The 22,625-nt window shown below is 34.1% G+C and overlaps 1 protein-coding gene across 1 annotated transcript in view; it reads right to left on the bottom strand.

Annotated features, from left to right (window-relative positions):
• Nucleotides 1-22,625, bottom strand: part of CFAP47 (cilia and flagella associated protein 47) — a 427,534-nt gene that overhangs the window by 351,189 nt on the left and 53,720 nt on the right. Inside the window, exons 16-21 of the mRNA XM_015127166.3 lie at nucleotides 20,198-20,328; nucleotides 17,698-17,820; nucleotides 16,321-16,452; nucleotides 12,626-12,703; nucleotides 9,570-9,714; nucleotides 8,274-8,368 (exon numbers count right to left, since the gene is read on the bottom strand). Of these exons, the coding sequence (XP_014982652.3) occupies nucleotides 8,274-8,368; nucleotides 9,570-9,714; nucleotides 12,626-12,703; nucleotides 16,321-16,452; nucleotides 17,698-17,820; nucleotides 20,198-20,328 (704 nt within the window). The remainder of the gene's footprint in view (nucleotides 1-8,273; nucleotides 8,369-9,569; nucleotides 9,715-12,625; nucleotides 12,704-16,320; nucleotides 16,453-17,697; nucleotides 17,821-20,197; nucleotides 20,329-22,625) is intronic.

Raw genomic sequence — 22,625 nt, 5'->3', positions numbered from 1 at the left:
ATTTAACTTTAACTGGCCATACCACTGCCAATTCTATTTTCTGTCTTAGAATCTTATGTACAGTCTATTCTTATAACCAAATTATAGAAGCATAAAATACTGCTCATATGTTATTTTCCTGGAGGTTTCAACTCTTTTGTCAAAACAGCAAGCAACTCATTCCCATGATAATCTATTTCTGCAGTGGCACTAGCATGCAGACATCAAGGAATAAATTGCATAAAGATGTAGTATTTCAGGTTCAAATACAACCTGTTTTGATATTTCATAGCTAAAGAAAAAACAACAAAAACGTTGATCTTATTTCCCTGGAATCTTAGTATTTAATCAGCAGTAGCTAGTTAAATTTTGTGTCTCATTTCTGTTTTTCCACTTCTGGTTCATCTGCTTTTTTTCTTAATTTGAGTATTAATATCATACATATTATAATAGTACTATTATTTTAGGCTATTATTTTATTTTTAAGGCTTTTTTATGTATTAATAATATGGACTCATATTTTAAAGTCAAACACTGCTGAAGAGTATGTTTCCCAAACTGTCATCTTCATCTGATCGCTGGATGGAGATTAGTTTTTAACAGGAGCTGAGGGGACTGGAAATGTGAAGAAACAGAAAATTATAATGATAGGACTCGTCTTTTCTTTCAATGTGTCACTAGTTTCTTCCACATCAATAGAAATATGAAGAAAAAGGAAGTACGAGGTCAGGGTTCTGGATAAACCTCCATGTGGATACTGAAATCACTCAGAAAATGAGATGAGTAGGGTGCCGGATGTACTATGAGTCTGGTTGGCAGTGACCAGGAGCACATCTGAAGATGACTATTCACAAGAGACCACTCACCAGAGATTTCACAAGAGGGGAACTGGCAAACTCACACAATAAAAGTTCAAAGTTCAAAGAAGCAGGCTTTTTAAAATTATTTATTTTATTTATTAATTTTTTTGAGACAGAGTCTCACTCTGTCGCTCAGGCTGGAGTGCAGTAGTGTGATCTTAGCTCACTGCAGTCTCCTCCTCCTGGGTTCAAGCAATTCTCCTGCCTCAGCCTCCCTAGTAGCTAAGATTACAGGTGAGCATCACCATGCCCAGCTATTTTTTGTATTTTGAGTAGAGATAGGGTTTCACCATGTTGGCCAGGCTAGTCTCGAACTCCTGACCTCAGGTAATCTGCCCACCTCAACCTCCCAAAGTGCTAGGATTACAGGAGTAAGCCACCACACCTAGCCAGAAGCAGAAGTTTTAACAGATAAGGACCCTCTAGAAAAATCACCCAAGGGAACAAGGCCTCCAGAAAGGATCACTTCTGGACCCACAGCAAGATTCATAGGAAATGCTATTTTAAAAAACGGTGCTGTGGAGATAGCCATGTTCCCAGTAAGAAGAAATCATGAAGAAAAAGGAAGCTCAGAAAAATACAGAGGACTTATAGAAGTGTGGGGGTTCTAGAGGGCAGAGAAAAAGGGAAGGGAAACTAAGTGTGAGGGGAATCAGAGCTGACAGAGAAGAGAAGCTATTCACAGGATGCTCCAATTTTGGAAAATGACTGAAATAAAGAGGAATCTGAGTCATGATGAATTGAGTCGACAGTTACTGGGGCTTGAGTCTTCACTGTCTGTCTTTGAGTCTAGTGCTGGGTCCGAAAGTTAGGGATGATAGGAGTGGAAAGCTGAAGTTATGGGATAGGTTTAACACAGGACCACACTGATGGCTTTATTTTAAAACATCTGATGTTGTCTTTGTTGATGATTGTTGGTGACTGTCAATGATAATGACTGTTGGTAATTATCGAGATAATTCAATGTACTCATCTCAGCCCTTGTCTCACAAGTATGAAGTGTTTCTCCCTCCTGAAACATACAATTTTTCTGAAACTGTGTGGTGAATTCACAGGGCTAAGGGTTAATCCCTGCCTTCTCTGATTATCAAGTATGTATAGGTGAAAAGTCATACTGGACTTGTCTTCTCTTAACTGACATCTTCACACACAATTTGTATAGAATATGTTTTTATCCAAAGTAGGTCTATAATTACACAGAATGCCAAATTAGAAGGTTCCATGATTCCTTCGCCCATGGAAATCTTCTCCCTTCAACAAAACTGCAAGAATACAAGACTTATCTTTTACACAGAAACTAAGTGACACATTGAAAGAAAAGACGAGCCCTATCATTATAAAATCACTGAGGTATTCAATGAGGAAGGAAAACTTTGAACGTTTTGTGATGTGTGCTATTTTAAGTGATTTCCCAGATGTTGTCATGCAAAGACAGAAATACCTCAAATTGAAAAGGACATTCTAATGAAGTCAGATTTCAGTACCCAGTCCAGTGTTGGTAGACAGAGATGTTTATGAATTGAAAAGGAGTAGGTGTCATTCAAATGTCCTTTCCTTTAATCCGTAAGGAATTATTCTTAGCTTCCTGTAAGAATGATTGTAAATCTAGAATAACTGTTATGAAAGGCTTACCCAAGGTTCTGCATATCCTTAAATCACAGATAAAGGCTAGTAGGAAAAATAAAAAGCATGAACAATTCTCCCTCACATTCAAAAACTGCAGGGAAAATACAGAGCAACAAAGATGAGAGTTGCAAAGAGCTGCAGAGTAACTAAGCCACTGAAGATGAACTAGCCTGTGCTTCAGGGCAGAACTTGGGTTACAGCAGCAGGAAAAATAAGAGTAATAATAGGGAAAGATCTATAGTAGTGCTGTCCAGTGAAACTTTCTGTCATGAAGAAAATGCTCTGCATTGTACAATAGCCATGTGTGAATCTACAGAACGTGAAATGTAGGTATTGTGATAAAGAAACAACATTTCTATTGAGCTTAATTTTAATAAATTTAAGCTTTAATTCAAATAGCCACATGCAGGTAGTGACTACCATATAGGAAGTACAATTCTATAGACAGACACATTAGTAGCCCACAAGAAAAGGAGGAGCTTGAGTGACTTACAGAAAATAAACAAATCCATTTGAAGATGCCAAATACAACTGCAATTGACCACTAGCACTTCAGGCTGTGCTCAAACCTGGTACAGTGTAGGAAAGGAAGGTTTACAAACTAACAATAAATCAATCATGTATTGTTGATTTCACATTTTCCTGCTACATAGGTCAACCAAGAGAGCATCAATTTGCTATTTACATTTTGACACATGCACAAAGACAGACAACTTACACCTAGCAATAAATATAGTGGAGGACATTTGAAATGACTGGAAACCAGATAATCAATCTGCCTTACTGGCACAGATTTATAGAACAAATTCTCAAAGGGTGTGTTGTCTCTGCAGGAGTTTATATGTTCTTCTCATTGTTGAAGTGAATTACACTCCAATACAGTGAGTAAATCTTCTTTTAAAATACCCAGTTAACATAGAATGATTCAGAATCTAAGGAAAGTGTGGCACTCCACAGAAGTTTAAATATCTATAATTCATTTTAATTTTATAATCAATTTCTAGAATCCTAAACATTAAGCAATACTTAGAACTTTTTAAATTGCTGACAGTGTTAGTGAACTATTGTCTAAATATATTATATATAATACATTCTCCAAAAAAGTCATGTAAGATACTTCAATTGCATTATAGATGTTTCTAATTTTCAATGATCCTTAAGAAAAATGTTTTATATACATTTCAATTATATGAAAATATAAAATCACAATATAGACTTATTAGAAAAATGTATAAACTTGGCCTTAACAAAATTTAAAAAAACCTATAAATTACTGCACAACACTTAGGTTTTCTTCTTGTTGAAAGAGTGTGCATGTGTTTGTGTGTGTGTGTGTGTGTGTATGTCTGCATACTTCTATGTACATGTGAGATATAAACATTATATAGGTGAATGACATACCTTAATTTATCAGAATATTAACTTGTGAGAAAAGACTTACTTAGTTTCTTTTTATTTAAAGGGTTTTTAAAAATCAGAATAAGAAGAATACATGTTTGAAAAACTAATCTTACCAAGTTTATTTTTAAAATAATGAGCATTCCTTTCATTTCACCACTGCACACATGTGCACACACACAAACATACACATACACATCCAGATGTAATCATTAGTTGTTTTAGACTTACTGCAATATAGTTAAATAACCTACATAGAGTGTCATGAAACAAGCTGCAATAAATTTAAAGTGATTTAAATGAATTAAAGTGTGTTCTCTAACTATAAGGGAATTATATTAGAAATCAATAAGAGAAACAAACAAATATGTGGAAATTAAACAAGACACACCAAATAACTAACAGGTGAAAAATAAATTATGTGAGAAATTGCAAAACATTTTGAAGAGTAAAAATGAAAATAAAACATATCAAAACTTTTGGGGTAAATGTAAAACAGTATTTAGAGGAAAGTATGTAGCTGTAAAACCTATATTTAACAAGTGAAATATCTCAAATCAGTGCCCTAACATTCCACACTTAAAAATAAGAATAGAAGATCAAATCAAACAGAAAAAAATAAAAAATAAAGGATAAAGTGTAAATGAATGAAATAAAGAATCAAAAATAATACAGCAAATCAGAAACACCAAAAGTTAGATCTTGAAAATATCATCAAAACAGACAAACCTTTAGATATGCTGACCAAGATAAAAAGAGAGATGGCTCAATTTTATAAAATCGGGAATGAAAGAAGGAACTAAATTATTACCTACCTTACAGAAATAGAAAAAATAACACCATTAACACATGTATGTCAATATATTAGGTAACTTAGATGAAATTTCTCAAGAAGAAACAGAACATTTTATAAATACAGACCTATAACAGCAAACAGATTACATTAATAATTTTTTTACACTTCTAACGGCTGTATTGTGATATATTTCGCCAAAAGGGTACAATTCAATGGTTTTTAGTAAATTTATAGAATTGTGTAATCATCACCATAATTAAGTTTTAGAATGTTTCCATCACCCCCAAGAGCTTCTTCATGCCAATTTGCCTAACTCTAGGTAACCACTGATCTACTCTATAGATTGTCTCTTCTGGAAATTTCACATAAATGGAATCATACAAAATGTACTCTCTTATATCTAGTTGCATTCACTTAAAATAACATTTTTGTGGTTTATTCATCTAGCAGGACATATCAGCAATTTGTTCCTTTATACTGTCAAATAATATTCTAGTGTATGGATATACCACATTGTGTTCATCCATTTATCAGGTGATGGACATTTGGGTTGTTTCTACTTTTAAGCTATTGTGAATAATGCTGCTATGAGCATTCACATAAAAGTCTTTGTATGGACATGAATACACATTACCCTTCTTTTGGGAAGAACTATACCTCCCTGGTTAGTTATATTCTTAGGTATTTTATTCTTTCTGTAGCAATTGTGAATGAAATTGCATTCCTGATTTGACTCTTGGCTTGGTTGTTGGTGTATAAAAATTGTAGTGGTTTTTGGCCTGTTGTAGTGGTTCACACCTGTAATCCCAGCATATTGGGAGGCCATGGTGGGTGGATTACCTGAGGTCAGGAGTTCGAGACCAGCCTGGCTAACATGGCAAAACCCCATCTCTACTAAAAGAATATACAAAAATTAGCCAGGTGTGGTGGCACACACTGTACTCCCAGCTACTCGGGAGGCTGAGGCAGGAGAATCACTTGAATCGGGGAGATGGAGATTGCAGTGAGCTGAGATTGCACCACTGCACTCCAATCTGGGCAACAGAGTGAGACTCCATCTAACAAAAAAAAAAATCTTGCAATTCCAGCACTTTGGGAGGCTGAGGCGGGCAGATCACGAGGTCAGGAGATCGAGACCATCCTGGCTAACACAGTGAAACCCCCCCATCTCTACTAAAAATACAAAAAAATAGCCAGGTATGGTGGCAGCAGCTTGTAGTCCTAGCTACTAGGGAGGCTGAGGCAGGAGAATGGCATGAACCCTGGAGGCAGAGCTTGCAGTGAGCCGAGATCGTGCCACTGCACTCCAGCCTGGGCGACAGTGTGAGACTCCATATCCAAAGAAAAAAAAAAGGAATGCTAGTGATTTGTCCACTGATTTTGTATCCTGCAGCTTTGCTAAAGTTGTTTATCACCTTAAGGAGCTTTTGGACTGAGACTATGGGATTTTCTATATATAGAATCATGTCATCTCAAAACAGGGAAAATTTGACTTCCTATTTAGATGCCCTTTATTTTTTTCTCTTGCCTGGTTGCTCTGGCCAGGACTTACAATACTAAGTTGAATAGGAGTAGTGAGAGAGAGCAACCTTGACTTTGCTGGTTGTCAAGGGGCACACTTCCAGCTTTTGCCCATTCAGTGTGATGTTGGCTGTGGGTTTGTCATAGACGGCTCTTATTATTTTGAGGTATGTTCCTTCAATACCTAGTTTAAAATTAATATTTTTTTAAAAAATGCTGAGGACTAGATGACTTCAATGATGAAATATAACACCAATTTAAATAATTAATTCAGTCCCTCACAAATTCTGCCAAAATAGAAGTGGAGACACCACTCTATAATTCATTCTAAGAAGCCAATATTAGCCTGATATTAAAAAAAAAAAAAGGTATCAGAAGAAAAAAAATCAATAAAGGCTAACTAACTATAGACCAATGTTCCTTACAAGTATAGATGCAAAAGCCTTCATCGAAATACTAGAGAATTGAATTCAGCAATATATATAAAGAATTATATCTTATGATCTAGTGAGATTTATTCTACAATGCAAGGTTGGTTTAACATTAAAAAATCAATCAATATAATACACTATATTAATAGAATAAAGGACAAAAACATGAACATCAAAGTGGATAGTAAAATTAACAAAATGCAGGTCTTTCAAAATCAAAATACTCAATAAACTATAAAATGAAACTTCCTCAACCTAATAAAGGATATTTTTTTAAAAAGATAACTGTTGCTAACCTTATATTTAAAGGTGTAAGATATATGCTTTCAGGAACAAGACAAAGAGGTTTTTCTATTCAACATTATCTTATCTATCTTATCTCAACTTAAGTACTGAACTTCAAAATAGCAAAATTAATCTTTATCATTTTCTAATACCCAAACTCATCCTCAAACTTTATTTTTTGCACCTGAAAGCCAAATAACAGCTTACATTGTTCCTGAAATCAAATTTAATCTCAGTAAAAATAACATTACCAAAAATTAGACTATTAAAGATAGTATTTAGTAGAATCCAATACAATTTTATTGTGCTATTAGTTACTTTCTCTTAATTTTAATCTATACCTATTGAGTAGAATCAATCTAGCTATGTTGGAGTATTAAAAAAAAGTTTTGACATAAGAATCTTATACTCTGATTGCCATATAGAAGTTCGATTCTTGCTTGGAAGGGTATACCAATATGCCGTTTTTTGTTTGTTTGTTTGTTTGTTTGTTTTTTGAGATGAAATCTCATCTTGTCACCCAGGCTGGAGTGCAATGGCATGATACTCGGCTCATTGCAAACTCCGCCTCCCGGGTTCAAGCGATTCTCCTGCCTCAGCCTCCTGAGTAGCTGGGATTACAGGCGCCCACCATCACACCTGGCTAATTTTTGTACTTTTAGTAGAGATGGGGTTTTACCATGTTGGCCAGGTTGGTCTCAAACTCCTGACCTCAGGTGATCTGCCAGCCTCGGCCTCCCAAAGTGCTGGGATTACAGGGCAATATGCACTTTCATATCATGCGTAGAGAGAAGCTCTCTCCTTGGGCACTTCTGTTAGAGAATCTATGAAGCAAAAGCCTACCAGAGTTGGCTCTTGAAATCTGACCAGTGGTCTCCCTTCCTTCTGGGCACATTTCAGAATAGGTTTTTTGTCTGTTTGTTTGCTCTTGTTTTTAAATCACTAAACATCTAGGGGTACAAAATAAAAGGAGCCAATATCATAGCAACTCCTCTTAAATCTTCACAATATGTCTTTGATAATTTCAGGTAGTCGTTCACAGAGCATACACCACTCAAATATAAGTACAAAGCACCAACTGCCTGGAATATAACTTTCCTCTCCTTCAAAATGTGTAATATCTTGAATTTTCTAGATAGTATAACAAAGACCACACAATCATAGGTCCCCTGTACATGCCCTCTGCTCCTCTTGAGGCACTCTGCAGCATGAGCCAAACCCTCCAGCAATTGTTTTACTGAATTAAGGTATACCCAGGCATGCTTACAAGTCAGAAAGAAAAACCCTCTACAGATAGATCTTGGGTGATCTTTAATAGGTTATTGGTTAGGAATATCCATAATTGCAGTAATATGAGGAATAGAAAACTGAACTTACTTGTGTGGGAGAAAATGTTATGCCACATTCCAGAGATGTGTTTTCCTCTAATTCCAAAGAATATATATAAGGAAATGCAGGGTCTTTAAATTCTTCTATAAGAGGTGAAAAAGTACATATATTCATAACAATAAAAAATCAATTTCTAAAATATTTGTGCAGGGCTATGTGAAGATGCTCGGTAAAGAATTGTTCTAAATACCAAGATTCTAATTAGCAAAACTGATATCTATACATGGAACAAATATACAATTGGCAAAACAGTGACAGTAAACTCATTAAAAAATAACTCTAAAGTTCAAGAAGTATGTTATAGTCATACTCAGATGAACACAAATAGGAATAAAGCACAAGGTCAAGTAATTAACTAAATCTGAGGTCCCAGTAACAGCTCAGAGACTCCCTTTCCAGTGAAAGTTGATCAGGAAAGAGTCAGATCACCTCGGATGCCTCAAAGAGTCCATAAATAATACAAATACATATCCATTACCTCACTGATAGACTTACTGTTCACTTTTTAAGGATATGTAAGATGTCTTACTTATTTTTATGGACTCAAATGCTACTATCTTGCCTGTAAGTGGGATTCAACAAATATTTAATGAATAACAAATGACTAAACCAATAATTAGGAAACTTTCTGTAAGAATCCAGATAATCTCACAAATATTTTAAGCTTTGTGAGACATATGGTTCCTATCATAGCTATTCAACTCCACCAGTATAGCATAAAAGCAGCCATAAGCATTATACAAACAAATGGGTCTGTGTGTGTTCTAATAAAACCTTATTTATAAAAACAGGTGTTGGGTCATATTTGGTTCATAGGTCTTATTTTGACAACCCATGGAGTAAACAGATAAAATGCACTTATAAAAATGCATATTTTCTTTAAATCTAATTTAACATAAAGATATCTAATACATGAGTAAATACATAGAGATAGCTCCCCAAAGACATTTATCTAAAATTATTGAGCAATTAAAACAAATGATTCATAATTTTATATTCATTTAAGGCATATACTTATATATAACATACTTAACTTACCATATTTAACCCACTAATAAGAATGGTTACATTTCATGTATTACCCAAGTGTTTTGATATTAATAATGATGTATTTCCACAAATAAAACCATGATGAGTTACAGAGTGTAAGAAAAACATGCAGTGGTCATTAAAAAACATTTAAGAATAACTTCCCTTGATTGAATTAGTGTTAGAAATTATACCACAGGGCAATTTAAAACTATTTTCCTTTTACAATAATACCATTATATATAAAATATATACCTGATTTGTCTTTAAGATCCATTGAAAAATCTGGAAAGTCTTTTAGATTAAACTCCACTCTGGCACGTGTTATACCTTTGTTTTTTATTACAAATGGAACAATCTGGGTACCACCAATATAGGCGCCACTGAAATTAAATACATTCTAAAATTTAAAAATAAAAATTATTCAAAAATAGAATAATAGTTTATGAAAACATAAACTAAAACTTGCAACGTTATGTTTATCAAGGAAATTATTAACTGCAGAGCAGAACCCTATAAAAATTAGTCACATTTTCCTTCCTCTCCCCTACCTCCTAGATGCCTCCTACATGTAATAAGTTAATAAATCCTATTAATTCTTCCCCTTTCTTCACCTCTTGTCCATATTGTAACTGTATGAAATTAGTAAACCATCACTTTTCATTTAGTTTCTAGATTTTCACTTTTCTCAAACTCTCCCCTTCATAATGAAGCCATATTTAAACTAAGTAAGAATTTGATCATATCACTTCTTGTTTTAAAATTTGATGGTTTCTCACGATCTATAGGACCATGTCCAAGCTCATTAGCAGGGCTCATAAAGCTCACCATGGCCTTCTGCTTCCTCATGTTCCAGCTTCAACTAGCCCCACTCTCACCTTATCACTTAATATTTCAACAAGCTGTATGACTTGGCATTTCCAACCAATACCTGATGCTTCACCCTTCTGTGTCTTCACCCTTTTGGTGCCCCTTCTGTCAGGAAAGCCTTTCTATAACCTGCAATTGCCTAATAAAATATTACACATCCTTCAAACCCTACTTGGATAAACCACAATTAATCATGCTGTGCTCAGGACCAATTCTGTTTCTTATATTTACTTACATTATGATATCACATAATTTATTTATGTATTTATTTACTTATCTGTCTCTTCTACTGCACCTTAGCGTGATTTCATTTTTGTATCCCTAGCACCTAACCAACATCTACCTTACATAAACAAGGAATGCTTATTAAGTGTATCTGAGCTGTAGCTCATATACAAGGCACGTGCTTATATCACAAAACTCTTTAGAATTCCTCCTTGTAGTAGAGTTACTAAAATACCATGGAGTTTCTTAGTGAAATAATTACATACAGCATTTAAAGGAGATTGAGACAACAGCATCCTAATATTGAGGAGAATTCCATATGAAGGTAGACTGGCTACCATTTGTTTCATTTAAAATGTCAACGCAGTTGTATATGTAAAATTTCTAAAATCCAAAATGGAAAACGAAAGTTTGATGTTTTGTATATGTAAAAATAATCACTCTTCTTATCCCATTCAAATAAGCATATATGCAAATGAGCATTGTATATGTGCTCATTTGAGTAAAATGTCCTAGTTGTTATTAAGACACATAGTCAACGCCTTAGCCATTACTGTATAGTTAATAAATGTATGGCTAAAAATATCTAGTGATATGTGAATATTATTTTTTAAAGTCAGCTATGTCTAAAATCTATAAAATAAGGGAATATTGATAAAATATATTAAAGTCCTATAAATTATTCAATTGTACCATAACATGCAGAGCATGCCCAAAATGACTTTAGGATGAGAAAAGAAAGTGATTAAAGACTTAATATTATCTAATATTTTTCAAGGAAGGATGCCATAGTAATGTAAAAAAAAACACTCTGGATACTACAGAGTTTCATCTCCAGGAATCACCACAGCCTTGGACTAGCTAACTTAGTATGTGTTAGTCTACCCGGACTTATGCCTTCACCATTGAATAAAGAAAGGTTATAAAAGTATAAGTTAAAGCTATACACTGGAATTTTGGTGATGCCATTTAAATGCAGACTAGCAGTAAGCCCCCGACCTGAGGCAATCAGCTGACCTCTTTATCATCATTTTTCTGCTCAATTTAGCTCCACACCAATAAGGTAGTAGGTGTTAACAGTACTAGTGGGAGAAAAAAACAAAAGTACAAATAACCCCAAAATAATATGACAAGTGCTCTGATGGTGATCTTCCCAGGGCATAAGATGTCTGTAATACCTTAAAACTGTCACAATGGGGGGGTCCTACTTTGAAGAATCAAGGAAAGTTTCTTTGAATAGGTAAGTCCAGATCTAAACACTAAAGGGCTGGCCAGAACAACAACAAAAAAGTGGTGTATGTGTTTGTGTGTGTGTGTGCACTCTATCAATTCTAGAACAAAATTTTTTCAGAGTACATACAATAATTCAAACATAAATGTGACTCTAGTTCAGAAAATGCAAATCAATACCACAGTGAGGTATCATTTTACACTCAACAGATTGGCAAAATTTAAATCTGACAATATAACTTGTAGAATAATAGAATTTGGAGCAATGGAAATTAGAGAGGAAATTTTAGGAATAGTCTTGTGAAGTCAAACACACTCATAACTCTGTCTCAATAACTCCATTCCTAGAGAACCTCTTGTATGTGTACCTCAGAAGATAAGTATATAAATGTTCACAGCTACAGTTTTTGCGTTTGAAAAAAAAAACCAGAAACACCTATTGGGATGAACAACTGAATGATCATGTAAATTATAGTACGTCTACACAAATAACTATTATGCAGTATGACAATGATTAACATACCGTTACACACAATTTAGGTGAATGTTAGAAACACAATATTTAAGTAAAAGTAACTCACCAAAGGCTACAAATAGTACATCTTTGTTATAAAGCTCAAAAACAAACAAACTAAATAATTAACAATGAAAGCATTCATATTCATATTTTTGTGTTATCATTATAGGCAAGTGGTTATCTCTTATAAGGGACAGGATCATAATGAAGATGATTTTAATGGTACTGATAGTGTTCTGATCCTTACATGCAGTGGTAAATTCTTAAACCTTCATTCAATATTCTGTTTCATCACTTACATTTATATGACATATATTAATTGTTATTAATTTTTAACTTTATATATAGCAATTTTTAAAAATTATACATTGGAAAATATTTTTAAACATAAATGGGCTAACTAGAAACACATAACAAATAAAAATCACCACACTCAGAGTTTCGTCACACAAATAAGTAACATACTCACAGGATCGATTTCTACATCAGCAATTTCAGCAGATCCACCAATCCTAAGGTCTATAACATTCGCATGACGAATAGCAACCTTATTTAGGAGAAATACAAAACTTTGTAGAAACCACATTAAAATATAATCATAAGTCGCTGAAGTATTACCTGGCATTTATATAACTTTTTTTTCATTTAAATAATAGTAACATTATAACTGTACAAGATTTTTCTGGTAATTGTCATCCCATTTCTTGTTTTGTAAAATTGATACTCCTAAGAAAAGTGAGTGTTTAATCCCTTAGAACCACCATAAATGTGATTAGCTGATGGTTTGTGAATTTGAATGCAGAGTTCTACCTATTTGACTAAACTTTATTGCCACTCCTTGCAGTACAATTTTTATTTCTCTAATTTCAAAGCATTATTCAAAATTTTTAAAAAACAAACAATAGGAGAATGGTTGCCATATATATCTTCCCCTGGAAAGATGCAAATATGCACAACAACCATAATAGTAATGATAGCAGCTAAAAATTGCTGTGTATATGGGTTAAATACAGTGAAATCCTTTTTAGTACTCAATATTCTATTAGATAACGACTGTTAATACTCGTAATTTTAAACTGAGGAAATTGACTCTTGCAGAGACCAAGTATTTTCTTTTTCATGAGATCACAAACTTGAAAGCAGCAGCAGCTAAACTAAAGGCTGCCTGAATATTTTACTTCCAAGAAAATTAAGATAGCAAATTAAGAATTTAGTTGTATAATTCCTACAAAATAAGAACTATGGAGTATCTGAGCATACAGTTGCTTAAGCACAGTCTCAGAAGTGTAAAAATATAATTCCCTGGAAGCCTTGTCTGTATTAGCACAGGAATGAGTCAACGTCTAGATTTAAATTTAAATGTATGTTATATCTAAGAAAGCAAAGTGAGTGTATTTCACTCTTCCACAGAATCATTGATACTGTTTATACACAAAGAAATCACAAAATACCATTTTTCAGAGTTACTGGGAAAATCAATATGCCAGCTAGATAGCCTTATTAAAGTTTCTGTATTCATAATGCTATATGATTGCCACATTTTATTCAGAGTATATAATATATAAAAAACATATTTGACTAAAATCAAAAGAGCATAACTTAATGATTCAGAGGAAATTACAAACTGACATGTTCTTCATTAATAAACCCCATACACAAGTCTCAACTCCCTATGGCTGCCTTTTACTCACCTCCCAATCATTCCTTATTCATCCAAAACTCCTGGCTGTCATAGCTTATTCACCACCCTAGACCATTGGTCTGTTGACATTTTCATCTCTAGAGACTTAAACTACACCCTGGACAACATCACTCCTCATAAATGCACAACCTCTGAAACCATAAATTCATTCATCTGTCTCATTTTTACAACTCCCTCTCTCCCTTGCTTTCTCACTCATTGTCAGAGACAATAGTTCCTGGATGTCACATATTGAAGAGACTTTCAAGCCTGTGATGTGTAATATTCTCCCAATCAACCCCAATTCACCTTTCTCCTCTATATTTTTCTTTATTCAATTTCTTTCAACTTTTATCATTCCAACTTCTCAATTATATATTTGGTTCACTTACACACATCTGGACCCATAGAGAGACAGTAGAAAAATTCTCTTTCATCTCTATGATGAATCGTCAGCCTTCAAACCAGTATATATGTGTGGCTGCCTCTTCACTAGACATCTCTACATGAAGATAAAAAAGATGCCTCCAACTCAAGCAAACATTTTCCTCTAATAGGTGTCACTCACACTCTGATCTCTTTCTCTCTAAATGTTGCCACTATCTGCCTCACTCTTGACTTACCCATCTTATTTACATGGGACCCCTTTTCAATCACCAATCCCCATGTATTTATCAGTTTCTCACCAGTTTCTCTTGCCTGGACCTCTTCAACAGACTAATAACTCTGCATTCCATCTTTCTGGTCCCAGCTTACTGCTCTATCACCAAAGTGATCTCTAAAAAATGCAAATCTCATTGTGAAATCCCCATAGTTAAAGCTTCTACCTCTTAAAATGAAGCTTGGGTTTCTTAATGTTGATAAGGCCGTGTATGACCTAAAACTTACACGGGTCATATAAGTACATTTTTTCCCACTATCATCCATTTGGTAGTATAATCTAGTCATGTTAATCTTTAAGTTTCTTATGGCTGCATTACAGTTATCTCTCTCACACAAGCCTTAACACGTGCTAGCCTTGAATAACCTTTCCTCCTCTCCCCCTACACCCCACTACCATCCTTTTAATCTGGCTTATTCTTAACTTCAGGTATCTTTTAGATATACCTTCCCCTAGGGAGCTGTCTCTGATAATTTAAGACTGGGTTGTGTATCTCTCTTGTGTACTCCCTTAGCCTGCTACATGTCTTCATCACAATACTTATTATAGCGTATTTTAATTATTTATTGAGTTGTTGATATTCCCCACCAGATTGTAAACTCTTTGACATCAAAGACCCTGGTTATCTTGTTCATCATTGCATCCTTAACATTTACAAGAGATTGGTGCATAATGTGAATGTTGAATGAATAAATGAGTCTCATTATACTACAATATTAATAAACATAAGATTAGAAAAAAACAGCATAATCCTCTAAAATATAGTGAGAATTAAGTTTAGTAAAACCTATATTTTTGGTGGCCATTTTTTTTATTTTTCCCAGAATATTGTGTTTAAAAGTATTCTACCCAAGTCTGAGATAATATATCACAATATATAATTTATAAACATTTTCAACACATTTATTTATGAAAATAAGATATCATTCTTAAGTGATTTGTTCAAGGGTTGGGGAAATCAGTTTTTATTATATTAAGTTACCTATTATTTACTCATGTATTGTTATGGTCCATTCAGGGAAAAAATGTAAGATAAAGTTAATTCATTTTGATCTGAAAACAGTGTATATATTATTTTTAATGTGAGTAAATACAAACAGTTGATCATAAGATTGACCAAGAACACGCTAGTCTTTGAGTTTTACAATTAAATTTTACACATACGGGTCTTATGTATTTTATGTATCACTTAGAGAAGTGCCTAATATCAGGGTAATATTTTTCATTTACATAATTCCCAGAACATAAAGCATATAGAAATTACCCATAATTCACATTATAAAGACTATTTAGAATTAGCATTGCAAAATTGATTATTTTTTTCCTAATCTACCTAACTAATGCTTTGAAAAAAGCAACCCTCTTCTCTGTGGCTATCTAGGGTTCGTCAAAACTCAGAAATGACAAATATCATTGCGATTTCATAAGAAAGTGCCTCATATTGATGGAAGGTATCCATTTCAACTTAGTAGAAATTTCCATTACCAACTTCATCAAAAATATTTTCTGCAAATCCTCTCCAAGTTCTGCTATCCAATTTTTCATTAGATGATAAAGGTAAGTGGCTTTTTTTAATCTCCAAAAACTCTACTTCTTTAAAGCTAACTTAATTTCTTAAAAAATATACATTTTGAAAATTGCTCTTTAATGTTGTAACTTTAAATACCATTCCCAATAGAAGAAAGAATTAAAACAAGTTTTCTAATAATAAACATGTGTACTCCATTTTGTAGCATTATACCTACCATTATAGATAACTTAAACAACCAACAAACCCACATAGACATATGTAAGGTGCAAAAACTCATACGTATGGACATACCTTTGCTCTTGTATCAAACTTTTCCGCCACAGTGGGTTTACAGGAGATATTGAGAGCAGTTATTCCCCCAAATGGAACTATTCCTTGCGATGGAATAATATTAATGGTAGGCAAAAGACTCTGACTACAAACCTGTAATTGAAAATTTGTAGAAAAGCTACATTATTCTTTGAGAATATAGTTTCAAAGTTTTCATAGGAAAGCCTCCACGCCACTACCTAGAGAGAAGATTTCCAGGCACAGGTCATAAAATGATTTTGTAGTAGTGTTTGAAAATACCAAAGGTACAAATAGTTTGGACTAAAACAAGAAATTGCAACCCTTTCCAAGAAAACAGAATCTTCAGTAGTGACAACTTCCAATTCAAATAGGATGCTGAAGTTTATTATCTGGAGTGCTTTCAAGACAGCAAAATTTATAAAGATGTTATTTCTGTTCGAGAAGATGACAACATTCTACATACTACTTTTGAGAGTTTGTCTTTCCCTGATCCCAAAATCTCAAAATAATGTTACTGAGGAGGTAGGATGATGAAGTAATCTCTTGTTTATCTCCTTGATAGAAAGACTAATGTCTAAGATATCATTTTGATCTTCAGAAAAGTTCTAAGTAACTTACCAATTATTTATTGTATGGATTTTCATAGGCCAATTTAAACCTATTTACCATGCTTTAAGCTAGAATAATTTAAAGGGAAAATGGCCAAGAGATTTTTGGGACTAAAGGAACAAAGAGACTATGTAGGTAAGAATTAATTCTAAAGCAGCAGAGTAGAAAAGAGCATCCTCATTTTTCAGTTTTGCTAAAGACTTAATTTGGGCAGAAAAAGACACATTAATGTAAAGCTTGAATGAAAAATATCAAATGCTAACCTCTACTACTATTAACTGGGAGGGGAAGCTGGTCTTACTACATTTTTCAATTTTTTAAAAAAAAAATCACCACTTTGCTCCTCTTTCCATTTAAATCAGAAGCAACAACCATAAACATACTCTCTCCAGAATGGCCCTGATCTAGGTCCCAGGTGCTACCATAATGGCCTTGATTACAGAGTGAAATAAAAAGGAAAATCATATAAATAAATATGGAGTGTAACATTAATAATGTATATTTTAAAACTTAAACATCTATTTTTTCAATAAAACCAAATAACAGAAAGAATAAAAGGGAAAAGAGAAGAAACAGAGAGGCTAAGGAAGGTAGTGAGAAAAATTGTTCTTACAAGAAATTAACAGGACAAACTAGATGAACTATACTCAGATAAATTTCACGTGAAGTATCTAAAAATTAGCAAAAGTGAAGAATAAAGTATTAACTTCATAGTATTATGACCATGTCATCTGATCCAAATAAGAAATTACCAACATCCTATGTTACCTTGAAATAAGCATGGTTTTGTCCTACATTTTGAAGAATGGCTTTCCTCCAAGTTGTTAAACCTTGAGGGCAATTACTAAAGAGTATCCTTGGCTGCAAAAGTAATACTTTGGTGCGACCAAGCTAATAACGAGAGGAAGAAAGAAAAAATACAATTGAATTAATGGTAAATAAAATACTTTGTTTTGGTCACAAAAATAAAGTATTCTAATTTTGAATATATATTAACCAAAGATATAATTACTAAAAGAAAATAAAATAAAAATTATAATACTCCTATATTCTTTATTCAGTATGTTCTAGCATGCAAAATAAATCACAAATCAGGATTATACATGTTAGTTTTGATGAAAAAGTACCCAAGGTATAATGATTTTATTTTCCAAAATTTCAACTAAATCTGTGATAATCTAGTTAAGATGGGGTAATAACATCATAGGAGATATTTTATTTAGATATTTTGGCTGTAATAATAATTAAATATTTAGATATTTAGAATTTAGATACTTAAATATTTTTAGGTAAAATATCTAGATACTGATGGTAATCATAAATTATGGGGATAATAGTAATAATAATATTATTGTGTACCCAGTATTAACCAGATATATGATTAATTTTTACTTACATTTCCACTATGGTCTACCAGTCCAGAAAGTGCTCAGAGAGAAGCTAGACTATGCTTATGTTATCCATCTTTAAATACACAGAGCCTATATGGGGCCTAGTACAGTGCAGGGGCTCAATAAATAAATGTTAAATGAATGAATGGATGGTACTATCACATTTTACAGTGGAAGAAACCAAAATTTAGGGTGATTAAGTACTTTGTCTAAGTCATACAATGATTACATAACATTCGCCAACTCCACGAAACATGTATAAATATATTTCAACAAACATATGTGGTTTTTAATGTGTCAATCTTGTGTGGTCTCTTTACAGTTGAAAAAACTCCTAACTATGAACAAGGAAGTAAAGTCAATTCTCCTCCTGGGGAAAGAAGAGAAGGTAAAGAAGCTATAAAAAAATACATTTTTCACTTTAAGATATGACACAATTTTTTTCAGCTTCAGAGTGACTTTTAAAATAAAAAGTGTTACCAGATTTTGTGGAGTGCTTAAGAGAAAGGAAAATGAATGGAATATTTAAAACATACTCCCAAACTAGAGAAGGCAAGAGGAGTAAGATAATTCTATTAAGAAAGTAGATCCAGGACTAAGAATTGTGTAGATTAATCACTGAAAGGGATCTTAGACAGCATCTACACAACTATGTACAAGGTGTTAGCATGTGCTGTGCAAAAGGAAAGAGTTGAAGGCTCACTTAAGTATGGAAAAGAAGGTGCCAAATGAAATTATTCAGGCATGCTTCTACTAGAAGTCTACTCATGGGGCTTAATATACTGATAATGAGCACTTTGCTTATCAAAAAATGGAGATCCACAGAATTACATAAGGAAAGGACTCCCCCTCCTCATCTCACACAAAGCACCTCACAGAACTAGTGCAACATAGACTGATTTTTGGAAATGTTGGTATCATCCACCTCTTTGATTTTTCAGGAAAGTAAACAATAGCCAAAGGGAAACTAGACTCCAAGTTTTCCAATTTCTCATTATGTGTTCTTGACCCTATTGTCTTCATTTATGAAATATTATTTGTTATTGTCATAGGTTTTAATATATTCTATAATTACATCTATTTGAAGAAGATTATCCAGGTAATTGGAACAATGAATTTTCAAACAAAACTAACAGAAGAGTAAATAAACCAATCAGGCCTTCATAAATGAATGACAAACAAATGAATATTTTATTTAATCACTTCATGTTTCTCCACATACACATATACATGTGCATGTTATACTTCAATAGACAGTTTTTGAAAGAATAAAACTAATTTACACATAATGAAAAGCAGTAGGACCCAGCTTATTTTAGGCTTAGATGAAAAACCATACTGAGTTCTGTCACTTGCCATCACTAAAATTAGTAAAAGTAGATGAATTTCTCATCTCTTGAGGCTAAAAACTCCTTCACAGCTGAAATATGTAAGAGTATCATCATGCCCTAGAAATATAGATGGGATTTAGTAAAAGAGCATTTGGCTTATTTAATATTTCTAAGAACATTGAGTGGGAAATTTGGTACACATGTAAAATCATGCTTGGTGATTGAGTCATGAAGTTAAGGCCTTCTGGACTGTACCAGAAAAAGGTTAAAATTGCATATTACAGCTTTCCCTTTACTCACATTTTTAATCCGTCAAGTACATTCTCTGAAAATATTTTCTGTGACTTTTAATAAAATAATTTCATTTCAGTGGCTCCCATGATGATATTACATATTTATAGAGGCTCTAACAAAAAACTAGTACTGTTGGCATGAAAGTCTTGCGTTTCAGAGTTAATTCTAGATATAGGTAACTATACACACCAGGATATACCCAATCGATTCAGAGCCCTCAAAACAAAAACCATGTTCAAGGAAAATAATTACATGTGCAACACATTTTAGCTTCAGTGCGTTTCCTTGACAGACATGAAGAATAAATTCTCCTTTTTCTGGAGAATTGAAGCCCAGCTGCCATGTTACTTCACATTCCAGTGAGGAGTACGCTTCAACATTGCCTAGAGAAAATGCAGAGAGAAAATAAGACATTTTCCAAAACATTTTAATTGTATTTATTTTTGTTAATATCCAAAATAAGAGTTAAGGTAAAAATGTGATTGCATTAAATAAACTATTAAAGTTAAACTCCAAAAACAGAAAAATGCTAAGTGAGATAGTATCAAATGAGTATTGACCTATAGGGTTTGATTAAAATAGAAAATACATGCCTTATTTTTCAATTTTAATAGGCAAATAAAATATATGAAAAATATGCCAATATTTGGAAAACAATAGAAAATTTAACAATGAAACAAACACTCTATGATTAGAGATAAATTTACATATAGACAGTAGAAAATCATTTGTGATTCCTAACCAAATTGCCCACACCACATGTTTCCTGACATTCTGGAATACTTGTCAGCATCATTCATTCAGCTTTCAGAAGGAAGAATTATCATTACCAGATAATTTTTTTGAAATACATACATCCCTAGAGATGTAGCTTCTGATTTAGCTATCGGTAATTAACAAATTGCTATAATTCAAATACATTGAGAACTCATGTGGTATCAGGTACATTTGGTATGAGCTGTTTTATCTGTTTAAATTCATCATTTCCTTTGGAGTAAGGAAAATAATACTTAATGGAAACAATATCTTAGATGTTCTTCCTTCAGAAACGGAGAAGCCCCTGAGATTCAAAGGCACAGGATACTGAATGAAAACTTTGCCTTGGGTCAGGTTGACTGTCATGGAATGGAAGTTTTCTAAATCTTAAAAACTATATAGTGCCTACCTCTCTCTTAGTTTTGCAGTGGCCATATAGGGAGATAACAACATATGTACAGGGAGTAACATAGTGTATGATGCCCGGAAAGCACCCAATATCAGATATTTTTAATACTCTTGAATGCCAACACTGTGTTAGGCACATTAATTTATAAAAAGAAGAGAGGTTATAGAAGTGCCATCAGTTTAATAAGGGTCCATAAAGATTACATTTGAATGTAAATAACAAAAAGTTCTGCTTCAGTGGGTTAAGTAGGTAAGAATTGATCTTATGCAATTAAAATCCCAAGGATAGGTATTCCAGATCTGTCTTAACAGGTTGACAATGCCTTCAAAGACCAATGAACTCCTGCTAGATTCCTATATTAACATTCTTTACCATGTGGCCTTCCTCATGTATCATATATCATGGTGGTTAAAAGAGCGCAAATTTGAATTCCCAGGCAAGATGGCCGAATAGGAACAGCTCTGGTCTGTAGCTTCCAGCGAGATCAACGGAGAAGGTGGGTGATTTCTGCATTCCCAACTGAGGTACCCGATTCATCTCATTGGGACTGGTTAGACAGTGGGTGCAGCCCACGGAGGGCAAGCCAAAGCAGGGTGGGGTGTCACCTCACCCGGGAAGCACAAGGGGTCGGAAAACTCCCTCCCCTAGCCAAGGGAAGCCATGACAGACCTTGCCGTGAGGGATGGTGCATTCCGGCCCAGATACTACGCTTTCCCCATGGTATTCACAACCCACAGACCAGGAGATTCCCTCAGGTGCCTACACCACCAGAGCCCTAGGTTTCAAACACAAAACTGGGTGGCCATTTGGGCAGACACCAAGATAGCTGCAGGAGTTTTTTTTGTTTTTTTTTTTTTTCCATACCCCAGTGGCACCTGGAATGCCAGCGAGACAGAACAGTTTACTCCCCTGGAAAGGGGGCTGATGCCAGGGAGACAAGTGGTCTCACTCAGAGGATCCCACTCCCACAGAGCCCAGCAAGCTAAGATCCATTGACTTGAAATTCTCACTGCCAGCACAACAGTTTGAAGTCAACCTGGGATACTTGAGCTTGGTGGGGGGAGGGGCGTCTGCCATTACTGAGGCTTGAGGAGGCTGTTTTCCCCTCACAGTGTAAAATAAGCTGCCAGGAAGTTCGGACTGGGCGGAGCTCAGAGCAGCACCACAAAGCTGCTGTAGCCAGACTGCCTCTTTAGATTCCTCCTCTCTGGGTAGAGCATCTCTGAAGAAAATGCAGCAGCCCCAGTCAGGGGCTTATAGATAAAATTCCCAACAACAACAACAATGTCTAAGCTGAGAGCCAAATCAGGAATGTGATCCCATTCACAACAGCCTCAAAAGGAATAAAACACCTGGGAATACAGTTAACCAGGGAGGTGAAAGATCCCCACAATGGGAATTACAAAACATTAGTGAAGGAAATCAAGGATGACAAAAACAAATAGAAAAATATTCCCTGCTCATGAATTGAAAGAATCAATACTGTTCAAATGACCAAAGCAATGTCCAGATTCA

Source organism: Macaca mulatta, chromosome X (genome assembly GCF_049350105.2).
Source record: "Macaca mulatta isolate MMU2019108-1 chromosome X, T2T-MMU8v2.0, whole genome shotgun sequence".
Lineage (NCBI taxonomy): Eukaryota > Metazoa > Chordata > Mammalia > Primates > Cercopithecidae > Macaca > Macaca mulatta.
Note: the sequence above shows the minus strand (reverse complement) of the source record. Positions and strands in the feature narration are given on the sequence as shown.